The 24,160-nt window shown below is 37.5% G+C and overlaps 1 protein-coding gene across 7 annotated transcripts in view; it reads right to left on the bottom strand.

Moving 5' to 3' along the window:
• Positions 1–919: 919 nt before the first annotated feature.
• Positions 920–24,160, bottom strand: part of GCLC (glutamate-cysteine ligase catalytic subunit) — a 37,593-nt gene continuing 14,352 nt past the window's right edge. The window contains exons 2-17 of one of the 7 annotated variants that reach the window (XM_067294175.1): positions 23,543–23,655; positions 21,859–22,056; positions 18,911–19,024; positions 18,087–18,145; positions 17,867–18,003; positions 14,511–14,585; positions 13,468–13,584; positions 12,372–12,510; positions 11,735–11,847; positions 10,946–11,038; positions 10,095–10,199; positions 7,060–7,141; positions 6,867–6,964; positions 6,649–6,769; positions 3,019–3,116; positions 2,574–2,653 (exon numbers count right to left, since the gene is read on the bottom strand). In XM_067294175.1, coding sequence (XP_067150276.1) covers positions 3,052–3,116; positions 6,649–6,769; positions 6,867–6,964; positions 7,060–7,141; positions 10,095–10,199; positions 10,946–11,038; positions 11,735–11,847; positions 12,372–12,510; positions 13,468–13,584; positions 14,511–14,585; positions 17,867–18,003; positions 18,087–18,145; positions 18,911–19,024; positions 21,859–22,056; positions 23,543–23,655 — 1,629 coding nt within the window. In that variant the 3' untranslated portion in view covers positions 2,574–2,653; positions 3,019–3,051. Of the gene's footprint in view, positions 2,654–3,018; positions 3,117–6,648; positions 6,770–6,866; positions 6,965–7,059; positions 7,142–10,094; positions 10,200–10,945; positions 11,039–11,734; positions 11,848–12,371; positions 12,511–13,467; positions 13,585–14,510; positions 14,586–17,866; positions 18,004–18,086; positions 18,146–18,910; positions 19,025–21,858; positions 22,057–23,542; positions 23,656–24,160 lie in introns of those variants that run through there. The other 6 variants (XM_067294173.1, XM_067294174.1, XM_067294177.1 and 3 more) reach the window with 6 other exon arrangements.

The raw sequence follows: 24,160 nt of genomic DNA, 5'->3' as shown, positions 1-24,160 counted from the left end.
AAGGTCATTATTTCCATGAAAGCACCTGATGACTGCAAGACCAAAAATGCTAAAGTCATAGCCCAAGGAATGTTCTCATGCTTTTTATTAAAGCCCAGCTGCAGCCTGCCAGCATGAATCTTGGCCTAGGGAATGCTTCTCCACCTCTAAACGTGTGCGGATTCCCACATTTAGTCACCTCTAAGGTATATTCAAGCTAATGACTACTCCACAGTGGTGGCAAAACTTGCCCTTTGCCTAAAGCAACTCTGATTTGCCCTGTGTGAGAGCTGTCATTTTACCACACCACCTAGAACAGGTTGGAGCACATACTTCAACTCTTCAGCAGGGGAGTATAAGCTGCTTAGATACCACAGCAACAGACACCTTAATTAATCATCAAGTAGCAGGTTTATGTTTGACCTTTCCTATCCTTTCTTAAAATGCCTATACAAGAACACAAGGGAAACTTTAAACCACTTTTTTTTTTTTTTTTTTTTTTTTTTTTTAAGTGTTAAGACAAAAACTGTTCTCTCCCACAGGACAGTGGCCACCTACCAGCCTGGAACAGTGATTTAATATCAATTTAAGGCAAAAAGAACACAAGCTGATTCAGTACCAGCAGAAAAGCATTCTGGTCTTTTTTAAGGCATCTTCCAAACAAACTGGTGGCAGACAGCTGCTACTGCTACAAGGACAAGGATTTCTCTGTTGCAGGACTTGGTAAGGCATTTGCCATTAGCCCTTCTGAGAAATTTCACTAAGAAAAAAGTCAGTATGGGTAATGCAAGCTGTACTAGCCAGATATGCAAATCTTCCTTTTTTATTTCTGGAAACATGCATTTGACCCATGCAAGTGACGAACACATACTGCAAGTTTTATTTTTAATTTCCTTATTCCAGAAATATTATTAGCATATGACTGCCATTTACACCTTGATTAAAACAAATCCACCACAGCAGAAAAAAGCATTCTTTTATTCTCTAATGCACACCTGGGAACACAGCACAAATTCTAATGTCAGTACATAAAAGTTTCCTCTTAGTGCACCTTCACTGCAGTTTCTCCATTAATTCTTTTTAAAAATTATTACATCTTAGATACTTATTTATGCTTGTGTGAAGCTCTGCATAAGCTACCCATAACACAATTCATTTTTTGAAGCCAGTTAAGAAGCTAAATTAAAAAGGCCCCATAAGTTTGCTTTATTTACAGTTGCAATGGCTAAGTTTTAAATACTTTACAATCACTCCCAGCACTGACTCCCAATTCAAAGGATTAGTGCACTTCATGATCAATTTTATAAAGGGGATAAAGTTGTCCATACCTACAGCTATAGAGGTATCTCAGCTCTCTACATCAAGTACCTTATAGGAAATAAACATGCTGACAAAAATAGTTATAATAATGAGGGACAAAGGAGAAATTTAACCTTTAGAAAGCATCGGTAGGCCCTTGGTTTTGTGCTGCAGTCATTGTTGACTAAAAAGCAGCAATGGGGGGCAATACAGCAGTTAAGGAGTGCCACAGAACAGAGCAGGTATCTCTGGTTCCTTTGTAAAGAGATCCTTGTTTCAGCTCTCATTGCCTCCTCTTTCTCCACCTCCCCCCTTACAGCTTTTTTAAAATCACACACTACTCAGGCAAATTTTTGAACTATGACAGCACACAAATTTACTTGAGAGAGGGAAAAGAACAACCATGCATCTGGGGGAGGATACATTATGTTAGTCTTTTTATGCAGGAAATGCAGGTTACATAAGAATAGGGCAGCCCCTTCCTAAGACTACAGTTATCAGGAGACAGACGCACTTGCGTTATCTGAGTGAAGACAGACCAGTTCCTCCCAACTGTATAGTCGGTGAATGGATGCAGGTCTTGTGGCAACTGAGAAACTGCTGTAAAGATTAACAAATAGGATGCACATGCATTTATATATTCTTACATACTTTCAAAACCAGAATGGAAGGGAGAAGTCTCTATGAAGCAGGTAGGTCCAGAAGGTCGGTTTGTTTGTTTTTGTTTGTTTGTTTTTTAAGCAATAAGGTAGATTACTTAGCACATTCCAGGTTAGAAAAATTACAGTAAACATTCAGTAACTGGAATGCATATAATATACAAGTACCATTACATTTACAAAGCTGTTCAGGACAATTTTTTCTTTCTAGAATAAGCATAAAAAAGTTACAAGCTAATTCACAATAACTTTAGATACAATGTTATTAAAATACATTGATGTTATTCATAAAAATATTTTACTATTTACATGTACATTGTATAAACCTTAACAATAAAGAATATGCCCACTTTAGGACGCCTTAAATGAATACTTAGGCAGATTGGCCCATTTTATAGTGCAGTATCACCTGTTTTGGTCTTCACACCATGAAGCTGTACCAGATTCACAGTACCATTGCTAGTGCTTTGCTTAAATGCTTAAAATTTTCTACTGTGTAAGACACATTCATTACAAAGAGCCAGTTTTGTTTCCACTTGCTTTCTTGTTAAATCCTACTCCCAATAGTTCAGGACACTCTGCCTGGCCTTGTGCAATTTGGTTGCATTTCCAAATAAGGCTATAATTCATTTCATCAGTTATCACGCTATCTTGCTTGTAGTCTGGATGCTGTGCGACAAATTCCCTCATCCATCGGGCAACTGTCATTAACTCTCCTGTGGGCAATTGGAAGTCAAATTTCAGACAGTTTATACACCCAATTTACAACACAACATTCTGCATATTATATACACAATGAATAAATACTGTATGTTTTCTTGAGATATATGCATATATTTTTAGCAATGGTTAAACTTGATGTATAATTCAGACATATCGAGGATAGCCCAAAACCAACTTGTCTGGAACAATCTTCAAACTTTCAGATGTTGTAACAAGATAGTGCAGAGAAAAGTATTATATCCAACTACTGGAACAGGTGTTACTAACAGATTATAGCAAGAGGTCTCAAACATTTAACAGAAAAGCTGTCTGAGACAAACCAAACTGCACTCAGGATACCTCTACAATAATTACGTACATATGAAATGATTTTGTGGCTGATCCATCCAACTCAGCTCCTAGTGTGGCTCTGTCTACCTTGGATTATTCTGCTACTTTCCTCTGCTGGCAGGTCCCCTAGCAGAAGATAGGCAGGTGTGGAAGAATGCTTAAGTGAAAAGGGGCATGATCTCTTAGAAGTGAGCAATCCTGTCTTCACAATAGAGAGAGGATCCCTGCGGCTATGTGAACTGTCCTTGAGCATTCCTAGACCATTACAGAAGGGGAAGGCAAGTAGTGGTAAACAAGTAAGGGAGGGGGCCGACAAGCCCCTCCACGGGAACAGCAACTTTGCACCAATCGTGTATTCGCTTTAGGCGCGTGAACAGACTGTAAACCAATCATACAGCTATTGCTAGTGCATGCTTATTGCTTGTCTATATATACTCTGTGTAAGCTCTAATAAAGAGAGAACGACCATACTCATATTGAGACTCATCGTTACTCCGGGTCCGTCCCCCCACTCCGACAGGCAGGTTCCTGAATATACCAACTCCTGGTTTATACACACAGTGCATCTGCTCACCTAGGCAGGATTTATTTGACCTAAGGGCAGTCACTGGGATGTAAAGCTCTTGAGACAGCTGTACAGGGCCATCAAGTGACACACAGTACTTGCAGGAGACCTGCATCCTTGTGAAGCAGCAGCTGGAGACCAGCTGGACACCAGTGTTCAGGCTATTGAACCTTGCTCCTGAATGCTGCATAGGTAATCAAACCTCAACTAGTACAAATTAAGCTAACTTTGATAATAAGGCATCAATGCAGACTGCCAGGATGCCTGAAGAGCCTAGCAGAAGTGGAAGTCAGTTCTTTTGCATTTTCATTGCAGTTAGAATCTCAACACATTTCTCTATATATAACCTATATCTATATACACACACACACATTACGTTATACACATATATACATATACATACACACATGTGTGTGTGCGCGTGCGTGCGCATAAAAGCGGACAAAAGTTATCCAAGAAGTATTTGCTGAAGGCATTACAAACTCAAACGAGAAATCTTAAACAAATCAGAAGCTGGGGACCTGTAAGAAAATCAATAGGGCCAGGGGATTACCAGAGCATAACAACAGAAATTCTTGAACTAAAAACCTGCTACATGCTATCAGAGCTCATGTAAATTAGAGAGCAGCGTAGCTCATACTAACACAGACACCTAGTGGTCAGCCAGCCCAATTACTCTTCACTGGAAATAAATGACACCCATTGTAACTGTAGAAATCTACAGGACATAGATCTTGAACACAGCATGCAGCTCTCGGAATAGAGTAAAATCAGAAAAAGGCACTATAAATTGAGGTATTATAAGAGGTATTAGACAACTTCTAAGTAAGGAGAGACAGAATGAAGGAAGTCTCAAGATTGGGAGAGACAATAGACCAAAGTAGTTTGCAAAATCATGAATGCTGATGAAAAGTGAGTAGAGAAGTATTATTTTACAATACAGGAACTAGAAGGTGCATCATGAAATGAATGTTTAAACAAGCAAAAAAAAAGTACATTTTTCACAGAGCATGTAATAAAATTGTGGCACTTTGTGAGGACCAGAAGTATAATTGCTTCAAAAAGCATTAGACATATACCATGGAAATCATGACTGTGAACAGTAACTAAGCACCACGATTACTGTTCCACCTTTGGCTGAGAAAATGCCTATGCTGCAGACTGCCAGGAACTAGGAGAGCGCATCAGGACAAGGATGTGGGTCATTTTAACACTACTTTCTTTGGTGTATTGTGACTGTGGCGGCCAATAGCTGCTGCTGCTTGCCTAGGCAAGTTTTTAGGCTGATCAAGGGTGGTGGCAGTTACACACCAGCTAGATCCAGACCAGTGAGGGCAATACACATCTGTGCTGCATGAGAAGATGCAGCTGGCAGAGATGAACTATGCGAGGGCAGGGTTAAAGCCACAGCAGCAACACTGCAGTGTTTAACGCACTGAAGTGCTCTGTGTTCACCATCTGAGGAGAGAAATCTGAAAAATGACCATTCTTTGTAGGCAAGACATGTCCTGTGCTAGATGGGCTGCATTTCAGGCACATTTGATTTAAGATTGACAGTAAGACAGAAAAATCCAAAGCGCATGATTGAGAAATATCATGGCACAGAAACACAATGGCTAATGCTTTTTCTTCTGTGAATTCTAGTTCTTGTGAATTATCATTTAAAATCATTTCAGTTTATCATAGTTAAAGAGATATAAGCCCCAGATTTCATCTACCTCACTCCTGCCTTTTAAGTCTCTGTAAATACAAGAGCTGGTTTTTGCAATGCCTGCAACTTGAAAATTCTTGTTTGCACCATGAAGCAAAGAAGTTCTTCAGAACGAGATCACTGGCCACATGGTGTTGAGCCTCAGGTAATTAGCTCTCGGGGAAGGAAAGAACAAAAACAAAAGCTAAACTTATGCATTCCTTTTCTTTTTAAGCAGCATTCTTCTGAAGGACAAAACCCAAGAAAACACTGCTATTGCAATGGCTAATGCGCTTCAGGAAGTTTTCTTCCTGCCTGTTTCTTATCTCTCATGCAGTTAAGCCAAACATCAGATCCCCAGTCTGTGTTATTTGAGGGACAGAAACCTGAAGCCTCCTATGAATAAGCAGCCTTAGGAAGGAACATTTTCAGTGAAAGCAGTAATTAGTGAACTTGTTACCATTCTGAAGCACTACTGAAATATTAAATTTAGCAGGTGTAGGAAAGACCCGATTTTCACCTCAGCTTTAAAAATGCCTTTAGCTAGAAGTTTCTACAGAAATTAGAAGTGTTCCTTTTTAATTCTTGAAAATTAAAAACCTATGAATATATTCCATAAAAAAAGGATTTGTCTTGACTTTTGAGACTGAAACTGTCTAACTATCTGTCTAAGTTTACAGCAAGGCAGGTACACAGGTGATTTGCATATAGAAAGGTATAAAACTGTTACAGACTTTTGTGCCCAATTCTGAAGGAGAATGTCTAGCCTGCATCTTTTACTCATTATACTGGCGCATTTTAAGAAGGAGCATGAAAAGTCATTATATTGCCTATCTTCGAAAACATTGTAACATGGGGGAGGCAGGGAAGAACCTGGTTTGCTTTGGTTTTAAGGGGTTTTGCTCCTTACAGAAGGGCTTTCTTATCAGGGAGCTAAAGACAAGGCCTCATGCTCTAGCATACCAGAATTTAATCTTATAAATGCCAGCATGCTTGGAGTCGCACCAGTAATAACCGGCTATCACACCCACCCTCACATGCCCTTGCAGCACTCAAGTTAGAGGAAGAAGGGACTAGTATATGTGCAACACTAATACAAAGCAGGTAACAGTGGCAAAAGCAAATTAAGTGGTGCTTGGATTGGAGAGATACTACCTACTAACTGTATCAATTACTCCTAACTTAAATTCTAAAATAGATCCCTTGAACATTTAAGGTCAGAATTAAACAGGACCAGATTTAAGCCAGGAAACGTTTCAGTCCTTTGTTCCTAATGATTCAATACTTAACCAGAGAGTTGCAGTTGCCACCAGTTTTACCCAACTGATAGCTAAAAAATATCTGAATTACTCTCAAAGTAGAAAAATGCCAAGAACATCACTGTCCAAAAGTGTCAGACATACCAGATGCTCTCTTTTTTATTAACTTCAGGTAGTTTAGGATGGTGCATCTTGTGTCCACATCCACTTCCATGTTTTCAAGATAAGAATTCAAAATTGGGATCAAACCAGGAAAGAATCCTTCCTGTATAAGAGAACACAGTACATAAGATGCTTGATCTAATTTTTGGGAGGGTGGAATGGAGGGAAAGGTTGTGTGTCCAGATAGAAGAAGCTATGACCTTCCCATTGATAATTGTATCAATGCTCATTAGGGCGTACTCTTCCGTGTCTGTGCCATTCTGTGCAGAGCCACATCCATCTACAACAGCATTTCCACCTTAGTGAGTGACAAAGGAAAAGGAAGAAGCAGTTAGAAGGCAAGAGGCGCACAAAACATCGACAACAGTGTTGCCAGATGGCTTGTTGCAATACCTTTACAAATATCCTTCCTGAAGTAAAACATCCCCTGCCGGACAGCATCTCTTTTCTGGGCCACCTTCATGTTTTCGTCCACCTAGTAAAGAAAATTTTCAGACATTAGGATTCTCCAGACCCTCCCATTTTGGTCTCATTAGTTGGGACATCTACTATGTTCCTTACTATTCCACCACACAAGGCCAAGCTCTGGAGATATTTCATTTTTTCCAGGGGTCTTGGGCAAAACCACGAAGCGATGACTTTCCATAAAATTAGGTCACCATCAGAAAAGGTAACGGTATTACTAGTAGGCTGCTATGTTAGAACAGGCAATGCTAATCTTTTAAGTTTGAACAGAAACAGAGGAACAGCTCTGATTAACAGGCTGCATCCCATCTGGCAAATTTCTCTATGGATGCCTAGATCCAATTTAAATGAGTACAGAACAAGAGAACTAGCATTTCCCTAATCATAGTCTGTTGCTTTCATTAACAAAATCATTGAAGTCTTTAGAAGAGTTACCACCGCATTAAGAACTTTCAGAAATAATATTCCAGCTAACATAGTATTGGAATCATTATCTATCCCAAATCCAAACACCTATCAGGTAGTTAAATAAAATTAAAACTGCCAGCAAAAAAGTTCTAAACTGTAATATTCTCAAAAAACTACACAGCAGTGTTACTAAGTTTCTGGATAGAAGACTTTGTCCATCATTTAACTTTCAGACACCTAGCTTTACCATTGTCTTAAGAAAAAAGGCCAAAATTTGCTGAATTCTTTGGTTTGCCTTTTAAGTGCGTTGCAAAATCTCATTTAATTCTTAACTTTCAAAGCTTTGTTTTCAAAAGCCTGTTCTCATTCATTATGAAATGTATTTATACAACAGGTTGTTTTGAAAGATTAAAAGCATTCTAGCTGGGGTACAACCATAGTTGATTAGACAGCAAAGATTATTGTGAGATTAGCTCCATAAACCCTTATCCTTTTAAGCAACAGAGGCAGGTTTACTGATGGTTGTGCAACTCTGTGCTGCATTATGTGCCAAATTGCTTTGCAGGCTCAAACAACTTGATTTTTTTCCCCAAGTCTGTTCAGGTTCCTTCTATATCCAATCTCTTTTTCAGTCTTAACTGGTATTTGTTAGTTAAAAAATTTGCACTTTATTTATGAGACATTCCACATGCACTGTGTAAGTACAATACTGACTAATACTAAATTGTTGTATTTTATGCTCATTATTTATGAAGTCTGAACTCCACGACATCAGGAAGAGAATTCCTCCTTTTAGGTTTGGTATTATTTCAATCAATTATTTTTTAGAGTTAATAGCAACTTCAGTATTTTTTTCCATTTCAATTAAAAACACTAAGAAAAGCAGCAGGATACTATTGGTACACTGTAGGACTATCAATTTAATTAAAATTTTCTTGTCAGGTGCCTCAGGAAGATGTACAAGGGCATTTCATCTGAAACAGTACAACAACTGAGCAGACAAGATTAAGGAAAAAAAATCATTTTGCACCACTGGTCTGTTTAAATGCCAGTCACAGTTGTGACCAGTGTCAACAACAGCTGTGTTTTCACCCAAATACCGTGTAACACTAAGTATGCTGAACTCCTCCTTTCCCTCTCCCCCCAAATAAAAACAAGACAGAAAAGAAGAACATGAAACACAGGCCACAGCCATGTTAAAATTAATGCCTAAGTAAGTTTTTACCTTGACTGCCATAGGTTATTTTCCCCATCTGTTTCCCCATGGTGGAAGCATGCCAGTCTCAAGAATTTTGTGACAACGAGATTTATCAAGATTTCTGAAGTAGCCAAACATTGTTAAGAACACAGAAATTCCCCACAACAAAATCAGCAATCAGAGCTTCAGAGAAGTATTTCTGTCAATTTTCACTAAATAGGCATGAAGCCACACATTGAGTAACAAGGAAAAATGAAATACTGAACGGCTGCTGTGCGCAGAAATGAAGCAAAAGAACTGTAGAAAGACCTTGCAATTGAAGTGAAGACTATAGCTTAATGTATACGTAAAAAAAAGGAGAATTAATGAAGTCTCTACAGAACTGTTTCATTTGGTAACTATAACATCATTTCTCCAAGGCTTTAAGCGTATTTTTTTCCTCCTCCTTATACAGAACTTACACAAGAACAGTTGCCTGAAGTTTAATCTATTCTTTCACTGAATGTAAGACAGCAATATAAACTTACATGGAGAGTTAAAGTACTTGGTCACTGGTGCTGAACAATACAAATTACTGTAAATTATTATTTTTTATTTACCATTGTCAGAATACACCGTGGATTATTGTTGTAGGACAGATCTTTTCTACTGGATGTCATAAATACATATTATACATGTCACAACAAAACCCTTGCTTTGAGAGAATGAATTCAGTACAATGCCAGGTCTACATATTTAAATATATTAATTAATAGGAGTAAATGGAGAAAGGAAAAGGAGGCATAGATTTATATTAGCTGCTGAAGATGTGACTCTGAGGGAAATCAAATGTGCGTGGAAGACTGAAGCTCGGCATCCTGGGAAAAAAGTTAATTTTGTAATTTACGTTGAGTAACCTTTGATACACAAAGCCAAAATGGAGTGCCTAATAGGAACAAACATAAGAGGTAGCCATGTTCATATTGCCATCACTGAAAGCCAAATTCCACTGATTTTAGGAGAAATAATCAAGCTAAGACAATCTTGCTTTCACTAGATTTTTAACAAGTCCTGTAAAAACAAACAGTTTCTGAATAAGGGTCTATTGGCCATTTTTAATGGAGCCATGAAAGGTAAACAAGAAATAGCTAACCATTTATCAATAAGCTTAATTACATTAAATAGTAGAACATTTGTTTAATATCGTAGAGTTGAAATTGATGGTAAAGTAACGGTCCAGATGAAAACTGACTGAAAGACAGAAATGAGTATTCCGTTAAGTGTATGGATATTAATTCCTAGCATGCAGAGGGTAAAAATGAAATTTGACACAACTACTTTGCATTTAGCGCCAATAAATGAGATCTTTCACACCTACCTTGGACAAAGGAATGAGGAAATCCAGTTTATATGACAGAATCACTCTGGTGAGCAATACCACAAACACAACATAAGCAGAGTTTTCAAAGTCCGTTAACTGGACCTACACATGAAAAGATTAGAGATTAAATTATTTCAGTTGGAACATGCTAATAAAAACAGACAGCTATCTGGAAAAGTTTAAAAGGGTGACTCAAACGTTCATGTAGATACTTGTAAGGATGTATTCACAAATGCTCTACTAGCAGAGATGGTGACGTGCGTGCTGGAATCATCAACATTGACTTCAAATGCACATTTCAGCACACACGCTTCAACAGCCTCAACCCTTTAATCCAATGCCAAAACACACTTGAGTTTAAAAGGCTACCTAATAACCTGCACCTTCAGGCTCTCTGTGTAATTACAAATGCATAATAGCTCTTAAATTTCCACTTTAAAAGGACTGAATTTAGAGAGCTCAGAAATATACAGCCATAAAATATAAGCGCTCGTGAAAAACAATACGGCAGTGGAATTGTTCAGTACCAAGAAAAGTACTGAAGTAGTAAGGTTCCCAGGAACTAAACGCTTTTTGTTTACAATTGCTTTAATACAAGCCTGATTCCTGCCCCCATCACCCCAAATCCATTAGCATGCTTTTACTATGCTACAGTAGATTCCCCTGTCAGTTACATTCCCACAGCCCATGTTTGATTAAACACTGCTGTCCACTCTGCTTGGATCTAGCGATTCAGAGGGAACAAAACACAGCATAAGTAATAAGGGTATGATACTGGATGGCAGAATGCCTGGCGTTTTTCCATTTAGAAGTAAATGTGCTTTTGTGCATATTGACTCCTTCCTTACCTCCATAGGCCTGAATTCCACTCTCCATCCGATATCTGAATTTGGAGGAGGTGGTTTAAATCTCATTGTCTGCCAGTTTGTAGACTGAATATTCTGCAAAGCACATGAAATAATCTGTCACAGTCAAGATATGCATCATTCTATAAACACAATCAAGGAAAAACAAACAGATCACTAAAGTCTTACTAGTTTCCCCAAGAGTAGCCCATCAAATTACAGAGAAATAATTTCAAATAAAGTGGCATGACTTTCTAAAAGCCATAATGTAGCTACCCATCCTAGGGTATGACAAATATATCATACTTGCTTATACTATATGGTTTGAGGATTACATACAAGATACTAGCAGGCAGAGATTAACTGACCTTTTTATAAAGGGCTGATGCCTCTAAAACTAGAAATACTTATTATCATAGTTATTCTTTCATAAATCTGTATAAGAGATGCACTTATATATAAATACATCATGCAAAACAGCTTTTAGCAAGCCATAAAAGACGACAGTTCCCCATAACAATTATCTACATAGCCATAGGTTTGGGATCTGTTTTACTGGGTTTAAAGTATGAGCCACCATCTTCTGCTAAATAAATGATAAAACAGTTTAGAAATATACAGAAATAAGCATGTTTATAACTGAAAAGTCACTCTAAAGAATTAGAGTAAGTGAAAAATGCAAAAAAAGAACAATATTATTAGATAATATAGCCATCCTCCAATTGATCAGTACTATGAAGAATAAGCAATTTTAAGTATATATTTATTTAATTGCTCTTAACCAAACATAACCTCAAAATGGTCAGATTCATTTGCATCATCTAGATGTATTTTCTCCTCAAACAAAGTCAATGGGTCTCGAATGAACAAGTGTGCAATATGCTGTGCCAAAAGGTGATCAATACCTACAAAATGAAAATTCAGAGAGACAAGTCAGAGATCACAAAGCAGGCTTTAGGAAATGATGTTTTGCAAGAACCAAGACTGAAAACATCCAATTGTGCAAGACTACCTCAACCCACCACATCCTGTTAATGTTTAAATGACGACTTGGGGAGGGAAAGGAAACGATTAAAGAGAAAAGAGAATGTGTTCTTGTTTGGAAATGGCAGCTGAACACTGATGTAGCTGCCATTCTTCCTGTTTTCTGATGCACCTGTGTGTCATGATTCCTAAGACAGCTCTGCCCTCTCCACAAAGATAAAACATTAATGCAACACTGAGCTTCTCAGGTTGGAAGCAGGGGCACAGTTTCCACTACAAACCACTATTTTTACTCTCAGGACCAGACTACATAGATACTTCCTGAGCAGCAGTCACTCTCAGGGATGCACAATGACTGAAAAATAAAAACTAAAACTTAAACCAAAATATCCCCACACACTGCAAGCAGTATTCTAAGCCTGCTCATAACGAGGCAAACACTTACCTTCCTTTATCAGGTGCTCGTAGATATCTTTGTCTATTGTCAAATCAATGTCATTGTATTTCTCACCACATTCAGATAGATAACTGTCTATGGAATCATATCTGGATTTACTGATTCTATAATGGTTGTTCTTCAGTGGCTATATAATTTAAGAATACAATATTTTAACAGCTTGTTAACAACGTTACCCAACTTTTGCTCACTAATGACACTTATCTGAGAATTATTACCCTGTTTAAAACAAACTACAGCTTCAAAGTTTTTCAAATGATATTGAGTCTTCAAACTTAACGGAAAGTCCAGATGTACAGACATGTACATGTGCAAGAAGGACCCTATTAGCATGAGTTTTAAATAAGCTTGATGGAAAGTCACCCTGAAATTGACTGTTTTGTTCATAGATATATATTTGAATGACAAAACAGTTCATTCTTCAAAACATATTGGCTATAATTCTCTAAAAATGGAAATGTTTTCCTGATATAACACAGCATTTCAAAATAAACCTAAGTATCTGTAAAATGTTATTATACCTACAACAACACATACCAATATAGTTTCATTACGCACACATCATTAGAGATGCTCTTCAACTGGGTATTTCAAGAATTACTTCAAGTAGCTTTTTTTTTTTTTTTTAAATATATATAATTCTGTAGATGTCTTGGATGTCAATTCCTGCTTAGAGAAGTTTCTTAGGTTCAAGTTCTGATGACTGGCTCCTTTCATGCAGTTCCAGTTTACACTAGAACTTTACTCAGCATCACCTGACATTTAATACAAAGCAACTTTTGCCTTTTGGGCTCAAATGCAGAATGCGAAATTTCATCATAGACAGACTTCTTCAGCAAGCTGTGAAAGAATCAAAGTGGAGTTTTACTGGAATTCCATACCTAACTAAAATATGCATTTGCTACCGTAAACTGTACAACCAAGGGGAATGTTTTCTCTGCTGTGAGGTATTTACCACAAAGAATGCGCATTCCCTCATCAGGGATTCTGAAGACTATATGCAGAATTTGACACTAAAGAAAGTTTAAGTTTTCTGTCTTAAAAAAAATAAAAAAATAGAAGCCTACTACCTAACATTACTTACCTCTAGCCCCCTCTCTTCTCGCGTTCGATCATCTACAGATGCAGAGATTACTCCCCAGCGACAATCAATATCGGACACATAGCCTCTGTAGAATGGAGATGCAGCACTCAACGCCATCTAAAACAAAAAAGAGCCTGATATGAAAACAAAGGACAAGCCAAGGAACCACAAGTAGTATCTTAATCTCACAGGAAAGGGAAACTTGTTGGTCCAGAAGTAACTGAAGTGTATATACTTCTGTTCAGCATACAGCCAAAGCCTATAACTTCACAAATCTCTCAAAAAGCTGTCTCTGGAAAATAGCTACATAGAGGGACAGTGTTATTTAAGGGGCATCTGATGTTCTCCAAATTATGCCTATGGGTCAGCATTTTAGGAACAGAGAGTTGATACACATGGAAGCAATTTCATGATGAAGCATGCTTGCACACCTCCAAACTCCAAAAAGTTCACTTGGCCATCATTTTATTTTGTTTAGTGTATTGGCCAGGCACCTCATCAACAGAGGTGGAACATACCTCACTCAAAGCTGGAGCTCACCATGTAAAACAGACCAATGCTTTGTTTTGTAATACTTGTTTCTAGGCGTTCACAAAAGGGACAGATTCAGCTTAAGTTGAAATTTTCCATAACGTTAAATTGGGGGTGAAAATACAGAAATTCTTTAAGGAGTGACCTTATCTTTTTTTTTTGAAAAAGGGTCCCAAATGCATTTGTAGAGGTGTTTGACAGAAGTCTTGTGCATGTGGGAAGCAGGAAAGAGGATGAGAAACAGGCATCTTTTTCTTTGTGGTATCATACACGTTTTTTGAAGATTGTACGCACATAAAAGATTACTTGGTGACAGTTCAGATGCATGAAACCTCTTTGGAATAGTAAGATTTACTCAGTGTCATGTGACAATGTAGCAAGAGACACTGATACTTTTCCTGAAATACTAAATTTCTCACTAGCATCTAGGTTTTTCTCATACAGATCTTATTTTTTACATTTAGTGGCTTTTGCACATTAAATAGTCCATGTGACAGAAGTACTTTACCTACCACAATTGGACAGATTGTGGCTAGCTGATCATAGAGGTATCTTGCTTCAGAAATGCTGCAAGCCTGGAATGTTACCTGTTGGAAGAAGTACAATTGCTATTATAATTTCTATAATCACAGTGCATGCTCAATCTTCTTGGAATTTGAGCTTCTATTAGAATCAATGATATCGTAAAAAGATCTTAATATCAAGAATTTTAAATGTCTTTTTGTGATTCTTGGACAAACTTTTGCCCCATCAGCGGCATTTACATCATAAGCTTCTTTTCCCACCATTTCTATGTTCATTAAAACATTTCAGGCAACAGTGCTTAGGCTGTGAGGCTAAATATACAAACATTTGAAGAGAGAGAGTTAAAGAAAACAGAGTTAACATCTACAATACATACATGGGTTGTTAATGCAACTTCAGGAAACACACCAGAAACCAAATCCCTTAAAACAACAGTCAAAAACTATTGTAGATGTAATGTTTGTTTTACGTGACAGTTAATCCTGTTTTATAAAATTGCCATAATTTCAAGATGTCTTTGTTTGATCCTGCAAAACTGAGAAAAATAAATAGCTTTGTGTCTACTCTAACTTTATTTAAAAAAAAAAAAATTCCAATTTTGTCCTGGCCTCTAATACAAGCAAAGAAAGATGGAAATGAAGTGTTTGCAGAAGAAATTAATGGTCTGAAAGTCCTAGATAAACTGATGTATCAAACCAGAGATACATCTGCAGTATCAGACCCTTCCCTCCAGACTTTCCAAACTACCACTTTACAGATTTTAAAAATGCAGAGGGCTCAAACACCTCAAGGTTGTTAAAAGAGACTAAACAGAATAAAAGTCCCCATCTTTTGCTTCTCAGTTTACATATTCACAGATCATAGGTTAATTTAAGTTGGGAGGGACCTCTGGGCCACTGTCATGACATTATGCAACAGGCTTCAGCTCCAAAATCACTGTTGCTTTTTGAGTGTTCTGAAGAATGCCAGCTGAACACACATTTAACACTTTAAGAAAGTATCATTAATAAGCCCCATGAAATACACAGGTTCTTCTCAGTCCTTTACCTAGCACTGAAGCCTTTCCCACCCTCCAAATAAACTTAAAAAAAAATCTCCTGAGCTTAGTGGGACACTCTTTCTTTTTCCCAGTCTCTAGCCAACACTCCTCAAGAGAAAACATCTAAAAGTAGAAAAAGTGTGTGGAGCAAGGAAAATATTTCTTCTCCGTCTAGCCTTCACCTAGCTATCAGAAAACATCCACTTTGAAAAGACCCAACTATAATCCTCTTGCAGAGAAGTTTAGTTTTGGATTTCCAGAACTAGGGAGACTGCCTCAGGGTGGGGGTGCAGTAACCCTTCCTTCTCCTGACATAGCTATATGCTCCTCCCCTTCCCCTTTATGTTTATCCCAAATCATATTAAATCTGGGATTTGACTCAGTCACCTTTTAAGGCAAACATCCTGTTAGTGATGAAAGTACAGCGATCTTCCCCAGAAGAGTGCTACAAGCCCCACAAGGGCTGCAGAAAGCAGCACACAGGAGCATGAAACTCCGCAGACATACAGACACGGAGCCTCGGAAAGGGCAGGAGCACTACGGTTTGCCTAGCCGACTGCAGAGAGCAGAGCCTTCCACCCTGGCAGGTGCCCTGGCAGGAACTGCACTGTAACTGCAGACAATCCCAAATAAACCGAGGAGTAATTATTCTGGACCTTGAAAATATCTTGAAATTATATTTAACCAAGTTATAATCTTGGGGCATACAGAGAAAATAAAAAAAGGAAGTACATCTACTACAAAAAGCCTTATGGAAAATTGGCAGAGAATACATGTTTTCCTCTAGTCAGTTATCAAGAATTAACAGTTAATACATAAGCAGATGCTTACAGCATCTACCAGCTTTATTTTCATTCTCCCTTTGACAATAAAATTGCCGAATTTGACCGCTGATTATGAGGATGGTGAATATTTACATGGTATTCCATAACTAGGAATGTAATATAATTTTAGACAAGTTCATATGAGGACTGAAAGGTAAGGCTGTATTTCTTTTGTTGGTCTTAAATAAGAAATAGTGATGGTGAGAAATAGGCCATATCAAAATTAATACTGCGTAAAAACACACGGTACTGTACACACCATGCTACTTGATCGGATTCTCCCTAGTTTACCCTTAGTGAGGAGAAATCACTCTTAGTTGCTCTCAAGAATGTTTTGTTTATTCAGCTTTTTTAGTTTCTTAATCTCAAAGAGAAGTGTTTTGAATGGGGATTATTTTTACCAATGTTGTGAAACAAGAAGAGCTTGGAGAATTGCCTTTAATTCCCCAGAGACTTAACACATTAGCCTCTTCCTAGTTCCACTTCCAAGACAGCAGTGGCAACAAACAGATGTTATCAACAATCAAAATACATTGCTACTACCTAAGCCATCAGCTGCTAGCATCAGGTTGCTATAACAGAAAAACCTTTAAAACAAACAGATTTTGAAAGGATTAAAGCACTCCCAAAACACAAAACTTGGATTTAAAATTAGGATGCTGCAGGATACTAGTAACTCAGGCAAAGAAATGAGAACTGTATGAGGAGAGCATGCATTAGAGGGACAAAACAAACAAAAATGCCTCCCAGCACACACTAACAGAAGACAGCTACCCACATAGATTTGGTAGGTCCATGGGGCAAGCAACAAGAAAGCTTCTTAGTAGATAGCTAAAAAATATCGAAGGATAAGGAATTTTATACAGGGGTTACTGCTGTTTGTAAAGAAAATAAAATTACATTGAAGGAAAAAGCTACTTATTTTTAAAGGTAACACACAATTTAAGATGTTCTAATTTAAGATGACCTGTTATTGCTTGCTTTGCAGAATAGGGAAGGGTTAAAAAACAAACAACAAAAACACATCCACCACCCCACACCAAACAAAACCTCCACAGTCCTACAAGACAGTTCACTTTCCATTTCCAAAATGTCCTTCAGTTACAGACTGAAGCAAGGCGACAGTGATCTTCTGTCCTGATCTTTCATTCTTGAAAGATGTTGGAGTGCCAGGAGAGGGTGCTTGATCAAATGAACAGGAGTTGACCAGCCCAGTGATCAAGCAAACTCTTCTGGCAAGGCATGAAAGTACATTACAAAGTTAGCAGAAAAGAAACAGAGCGCAAACAAACAAACCTGAATTTTAAGAACACGTTATCATATGCAAGATAGAGTTTGTTGTTTTATTTCCCTTTTCCTCTGCTCTGAAAATTCATCAGCTAATTTAAGCTAGAGAGATTAGAGAAAAGGCAAGTCTTAAAAAGGGCACAGTTTAAGGCAGACAACATTCTGTTACACCTTGAAAGCAGACGCATTTTACCTGAAGACAGCAGTTTCCCATTCCAAAACCCATAGCATCCATATATATATAGTCTGGTTTAGCTGCTTTTGCTGCTTCTCCATCATCATTAGGAAATGTTTCTATAAACGGTGATGGCGTGTTCTTATCTTTAAATACTGTGTGGAAAATACAAATACTCAGTAACCCAGAGTATCAGATTGAACAATTATTTTGAAAAAGAAAAAAAAAATTCACTCACTTGGTACATTTATCACAACCTTCTCTCCTCTTCGGTGCCGAATATTTCTGGTCAGTGTACTAAAACAAAAAGAGTTTGCTGAAATATATTTTCACATTTAGTTTCTCAGTAATTTTCAGGATTTCAGGATGTCAACTTGTCTCATTTATTTTCAGCACTTTCCTTCAGGTCCCTTCTTTAGTTTACAATAGATTATAACAAGTACAACAATGAATTTTTCTTCAGTGAAGTCAGCCCTATTTTGAGGGACTTCACTGTACTATGCTGATAGAACAGGCAGAATTAAAAGGCCGTAGACCTGAAGAAGAAAGGTGCAATTGAAAAGGCATGCTTAGTTTTCAAAATAGAATGATTTCTGGCTCTCCTAAGCTTTATTTTGTAATCAAAAAACCTTCTAGAACTGCACATGTAGTTTGATACCATGCCCCATGCCAGGGTAACTAGAATAGGCTTAACACCACTATGGTATTTCCAGAATAAAATGTGTTGTGACATCCCCGAGTGAAAGCTGGATTAGCTGTGGTAAAAGTGCTTAACTATGGGATTTCAAACTGGAACCAATTTTGCAGTAGCAAAACCAATAGCACTAGCCCCATAATGGCACGGTGTCCTATATAAAGTTACTTAAACTTAACAGTTTACTTTAAGTCACTTTGACAGAAAATACATGTCATCACAGACCTCTCCATGTCCTTGGGATATGTACATCAGCTAGCCATATAAATCTCTTGTTTCAGTAATGTAAAGCAGTGGCAGGCATGCATATGAAATTTATACAAATAAAAACATTCAGTTTCTCCTTCCCACTCCCCAAATACTCTTACCTAAATCTAGGATGTTTATTGATGGCTTCATCTGGAAAAAACAGGGATTTTGAAGCTCCTCCCTCTACTGCTGTTGGCTCACATTTCGGCAGTGTAAATCCAGGACACCCCAACCTGTAACACATAATAATGAGAGTCCAAGTCAAAAAGCAAACCAATTGTGATTTTAAAGCTATCAGATGATCTGTGATTAGGATTCTAGTAGATAAAGGAATAAAAAGTTTTTTAAAGGCATGTATTTACTGGTTATCTCTGAGGTGCTTTTCAACACTCTTACCTAGGCATCTGGAATTGCCAGAAAGCAGTCTTAAGACAGTCACCATTAAACAGTCAGTGCTTGCTAACAACTGGCTGTTTAATGGTGGTTAGAACATAGGGGTTTTTTTCTTTTTTTTCTTTTTTTCTTTTTCTTTTTCTTTAAACATCCATCCACCAGTGGATGCTAAACATAGACCTTTTAAGTGGCTGAAGCAGGAAACTTCAGTATTGGGCACAGGATGCACACACATGTTAGTACCCGTCATTAATACTGACATGCAGCACCATTCTGTGCCTTAAACTGTTTCTCTGGAGAGTACTGGTTAATATTGATTCCTGAAGTAATTCACCACTTCCACTCCCAGCAACCTACCTCTGTTAAAAAGATATCTGCTCTGCTCCACAAGAATTAAAAGTCATTTCAAGTGTTATACACATCAACTTTGAAAAACTTTTCCTTGCTTATTAAATTTGTCCCGCTTACAGGAAAGTTACAACTATGGGGTGCAAAATGCAGAGAGGTGTGCAAGTAAACCAAAATAAAACTCTTCCCTTTGGAACCTCTGTTGAAAGCTCAAGAGTCACTGGAAAGCAGAGTAAGCAGGTTTGCAGCCCAACTGAGACAAAGGAGCATTAGAGAAAATGGAAGTAAAGTTGCAGAAGACAAATTTCTCCATGCTACACAGTATATAGGACAAAGACTGCGCTATCTAGAGAGGCCACAATATTTGGAATTTTAAAAAAGGTTAGCTGATAATAGACACAAACAAGCCACTTGAGATACCAGGAAACACAGTCACGTTTCTGAAAATACTACTTATGCTAAATATATATTTCACTGTCAGTTTCTTCTTCCTGGTTTAAATAAAGAAGTTGTCTTCTTAGTTATTACTTGTCCTAACTAGCTTTATTGCTTACATAAGAAGCCATAAAGAAGCTGTTTAACTATGCAAAATTCACTACTGGAACTGGAGATACTCATTTAACTTCTGAGTTGGACAATGACTTGCTATGACATCTCAGGCAAACCCCAACCATTTGGCACTTCAGCTACTGAAAAAACAGGCATGTCAGTGCTCAATCACCACTGTATTTTTAATATTCAAGCATTTGGGGGGTCATTTATTTTAAACCAAATTTAGCTATTTTAATTTGAATAAGCCCACTCTTTACCTTTCCTCTTTGTCAGCACGCTATCAAGTGCTTTTTTTTGTCCTTTTAAATGGACAGATTTTTTTTAATATATAGGTCACTGTAGAGAAGATCTAACAATAAAAAAAACCCTCAGAAAAGTAATTTAGTGAGGTTTCAGTCAAACAAACAGGAGCTTGAAAATCAGGATGAATGGCAAAAGGCCATTTCTTATTCCTGCCTAGGGAGGAGGAAACCATGTTTGGGATGATTCTTAAGTCATAAACAGCTTGTGCATTTTATTATTTACCAGCTTTCACTAAATCAAGTCCCATATATTGCCTTCTACAGCCATGTAAAAACTATTTACCTGTATCTCTAACATGATAAAGACCCCCCTCCTTATTTATTAAGTACAAGTCTGCATCTGAAATCTTTGTATACAAAATTTATTAACCTGTATAACCATTTTGTAAGGTTGCAGGGCAAAAAAAACATTCTGTAATGTATTTAGAGCTTCTTATTACATTGCTTTATACAAGCTCTTATTAGGATAGAGATATCTGGTACAGTTCACATTAGGAAGGAACATATTTTGTCAGTGTTCTTAAAGGAGCATTCATGGGGCATAACTCAGGCATTTTGGTTCAAGAGCATGAACTTCGCTGCTAAGTCACATTTTGTACTATGTATGTATGCTCTGAGCAAGAATTCAGAGCCATTGCATTCTGTACTCTACCAGAAACCAGCCAATGAGACCAGCTGAACTGAAACAGCTTCTGTTTCCACTGTGGAACAATTTCTTACTATTTTAAGCATAACTATCCTCATTCATTTGACTGGTCACGCTAGCAACAATGAACATACTAAATTCCTGCTTAGAATTATGTTTGAAAGGAAGGTCACAGGGTATGGTTTCTCCCAGGCAAAGAAGTACTTGCTCAATTTCATCATTTTCAAGAACCTTTTACAACAACAAGAGGAAATTATCTTTTGTCAGGCTGTTATGAGCTTATGAAAGGTGTGCTCCTTTCTAGATTCAATAGATACGGGATTATAAAGGTGGCAGGTTTTCATTTTGTAAAGATAATCACAATCCCCTTCTACTGCATGCTCAGAGCCACCAGAAGAAAGAAGTATGTGTGTACTTTAGCAAATAACTAGTGTTAAAAATTAGATCAGGTTAGTCACATTTTACAAAGCTGCTATTTATTAAAGATCAAAACCTAGAAAACAGGTAGAGAAACTTTTTATATATGACTTGCCATGTCAATCCAAGATTATGGACTACTTTATGATACTTTGCTTTCAGTATTCAGGACTTTCAATACAAAACTATAATAGATTAAAAGTAACTTACAAAAGTGAAAAATACTGATTTGTTTCTGTCTCATAAGGACAAAAATTTTTAGGAAACAAGAACTTTAACTTAAATTATTTTAATTGAATCATATTTTGCTCAGTTTCATTGTACAGTATAACTATACAGCAATAAGGAGAGAAGCATAAACGTTCACCACTACACAGCCTTACGTTTCTCAAGCAAACAACAATCTAACCTTGGAAATGACGTCACAGTGCAAACAGCCTCATTTTCTTTAAGTACAGAAGCGGCCTCTTGCCTTCTTTTCCTCATGTTGTCTTGTACGGTATTAAATTCAGACATGGTTCCCCCGTACGGCTGTCCAGGTGTCCCTTCAATCATATAGCTTCCATACTCTGGTCGCCAGAGTGTTGGGTGACTTAAACAAAATAGCCTAGTTTAAATATTTATACAACTTCAAAAGAGATGAATTATTAGCATGAATTTCAGAAAAGAATGCAACATATAAGAAATAGCACCTATTAACAAAGCTGACTGTTTTGCGAAATTAGACCTTCCAATGGGAGACCACTGGGAAACAGCTAAAAGAAATTAAGGCACAGTTCTGCACTTGAAGTGCTGCTATATAGTGCAAAAAAACCCAGAATTTGTCAAATCGTAATCATCTTTAATATCTGGCTCAAGCTTTGTTCTGGGAGGTTTTAGCTGAAACTCGCAAAACAGAATGTTTAGCTGTTTCCACAGTACAAGGCAAGGCAAGGCAAAGGTTACACTTAAATTTTCTTTCTACCTTCCTGTGAAAACATGGTCATACTACAAAAAAATTGTAACTTTAAGAAAAAAAAAAAAGAAATGTGAGTGCATGTATTTACCCCAGGAAAGCAAAACTTCCCCATCCCCTTGACAAGCCACCTCATCTCCATGGAGCTTGCTCTGTTCAAAGGCATAGCAGAATTTTCCACTACCGGTCCTCCTTCTGCCGGTAGCAATTTCAAGCATAAAGTCTAAAAGCAGGGTAATCCTTTCTTCCATGCCTTCAATATTCTCCCTTTCTGACATACAGTGAGAAAGGCAAGAAAGCCTTACAGGAAAGCAGAGGGCTAGGGTACCTGGAAAGACAACAAGAGGCCCAGGGCACAAAGGCCTATCATCACTAGGGAAATGTTTCTCTAACATCTTGTAATCTGTGACCTACTTTTGGCTCTTTTCAACCAAAACACTCCACTGTCTCTGGTCTCATTTCTCTGCCCTGGAAAAACAGATCTGCTGCCATCAATTAAAAGGCAACTCATCGTTTTCTGGCTACTTTAACTAGGGATACAATCTAATTATTTTCTAGAATTATTTTGTTGGAGATGCCCAATATTAGGCATAAAGAGTAAGTGCAGAGGGACCTCCTTCTGTGCTTTCTAAGTTTTATCTGCTGACAGCTAAGAAGGCCTGTTTGCCCCTCTTTTTTGTTCTCCATAAGACAGTAGCAGGAACACAGAAAATGCAGAATAAACCACCTCTCTAATCTTGGTTTTCATTTTCTTGCCCTGGAGAAAACGAGGGTGAAGGTTCAAAAGATGGCCACAACAGGCTCACATCTCACAATCAGATGGACATCACCACTGCTTGTGATGACACAGACATGAAAATGGAGAACATTTAAACTTCCATTTATGATCATTACATCCTTACATTATTCATCATTGCATCTTTTTTTTTTTCCAAGGTGTAACACAAAAGTTATGTGGACCACCTGCAGATGTGCTTAGGATCTTTCACTTCCCTGTGCCCTAGTTTTATCCAAAAATATTGGTATCTGTGGCTTACAACTTTACTGAGCGCAGATTTGAAAGTCAAGTTAGTCCTATAAAACTCTGTACAGTGTCATAACAGGAAAAAAAAAAAGCACACAGGAAACAGCTACTCACTTGGGGTTTACCTTTTCCCCCTTGTCTTGCAGTGTTTGAAGAACTTCTTCACCACATAGCACCAAGCGTACCTTCTTATTCTCATGGTCAAATTTTACTAACATATATTCCACCTTTTGTAAATAAAAACAAAATAAACAGTTAAATGATAGTATTTTGTTCACACACGCACTCACACAATCTTAAGCATTAAGTAGAAAGAGATGTCAGATGTCAGGCTGAACTTTTTCATCTCTATAGAAGCTTAAAAGCCATAATTAACTATGAATACAGTAAACACGGGAGAAGATAATTCTGTGGCTTATTGCCAATGCTTATTTCATTTTGAACCAAGAATTAAAATTCATTGAAAACAGCCTTGAAAAATGTTCCCTCCATCTCTGACTGTGGTTATTCCACAAAAGACTCCCGTATTTATCTTTCCTTCTGTATTACTTTATTTTCATACACAAAAAAAATTAAAACCCCATGCAGACTATTAATCACAAAAGTTTCTCTGATATGTCTGGAGTTAAAGTGCCTGCAGCTGAAAAAAAAAATCCTACAAAGAAGACATCATATCAAGATCAAACAAGACATTATATTAATCACTTGTAGAAGCTATTTAAGACTGATAGG

Source organism: Apteryx mantelli, chromosome 3 (genome assembly GCF_036417845.1).
Source record: "Apteryx mantelli isolate bAptMan1 chromosome 3, bAptMan1.hap1, whole genome shotgun sequence".
NCBI lineage: Eukaryota > Metazoa > Chordata > Aves > Apterygiformes > Apterygidae > Apteryx > Apteryx mantelli.
The sequence above is the reverse complement of the archived record's forward strand: the minus strand, read 5'-3'. Positions and strand labels throughout refer to the sequence as shown.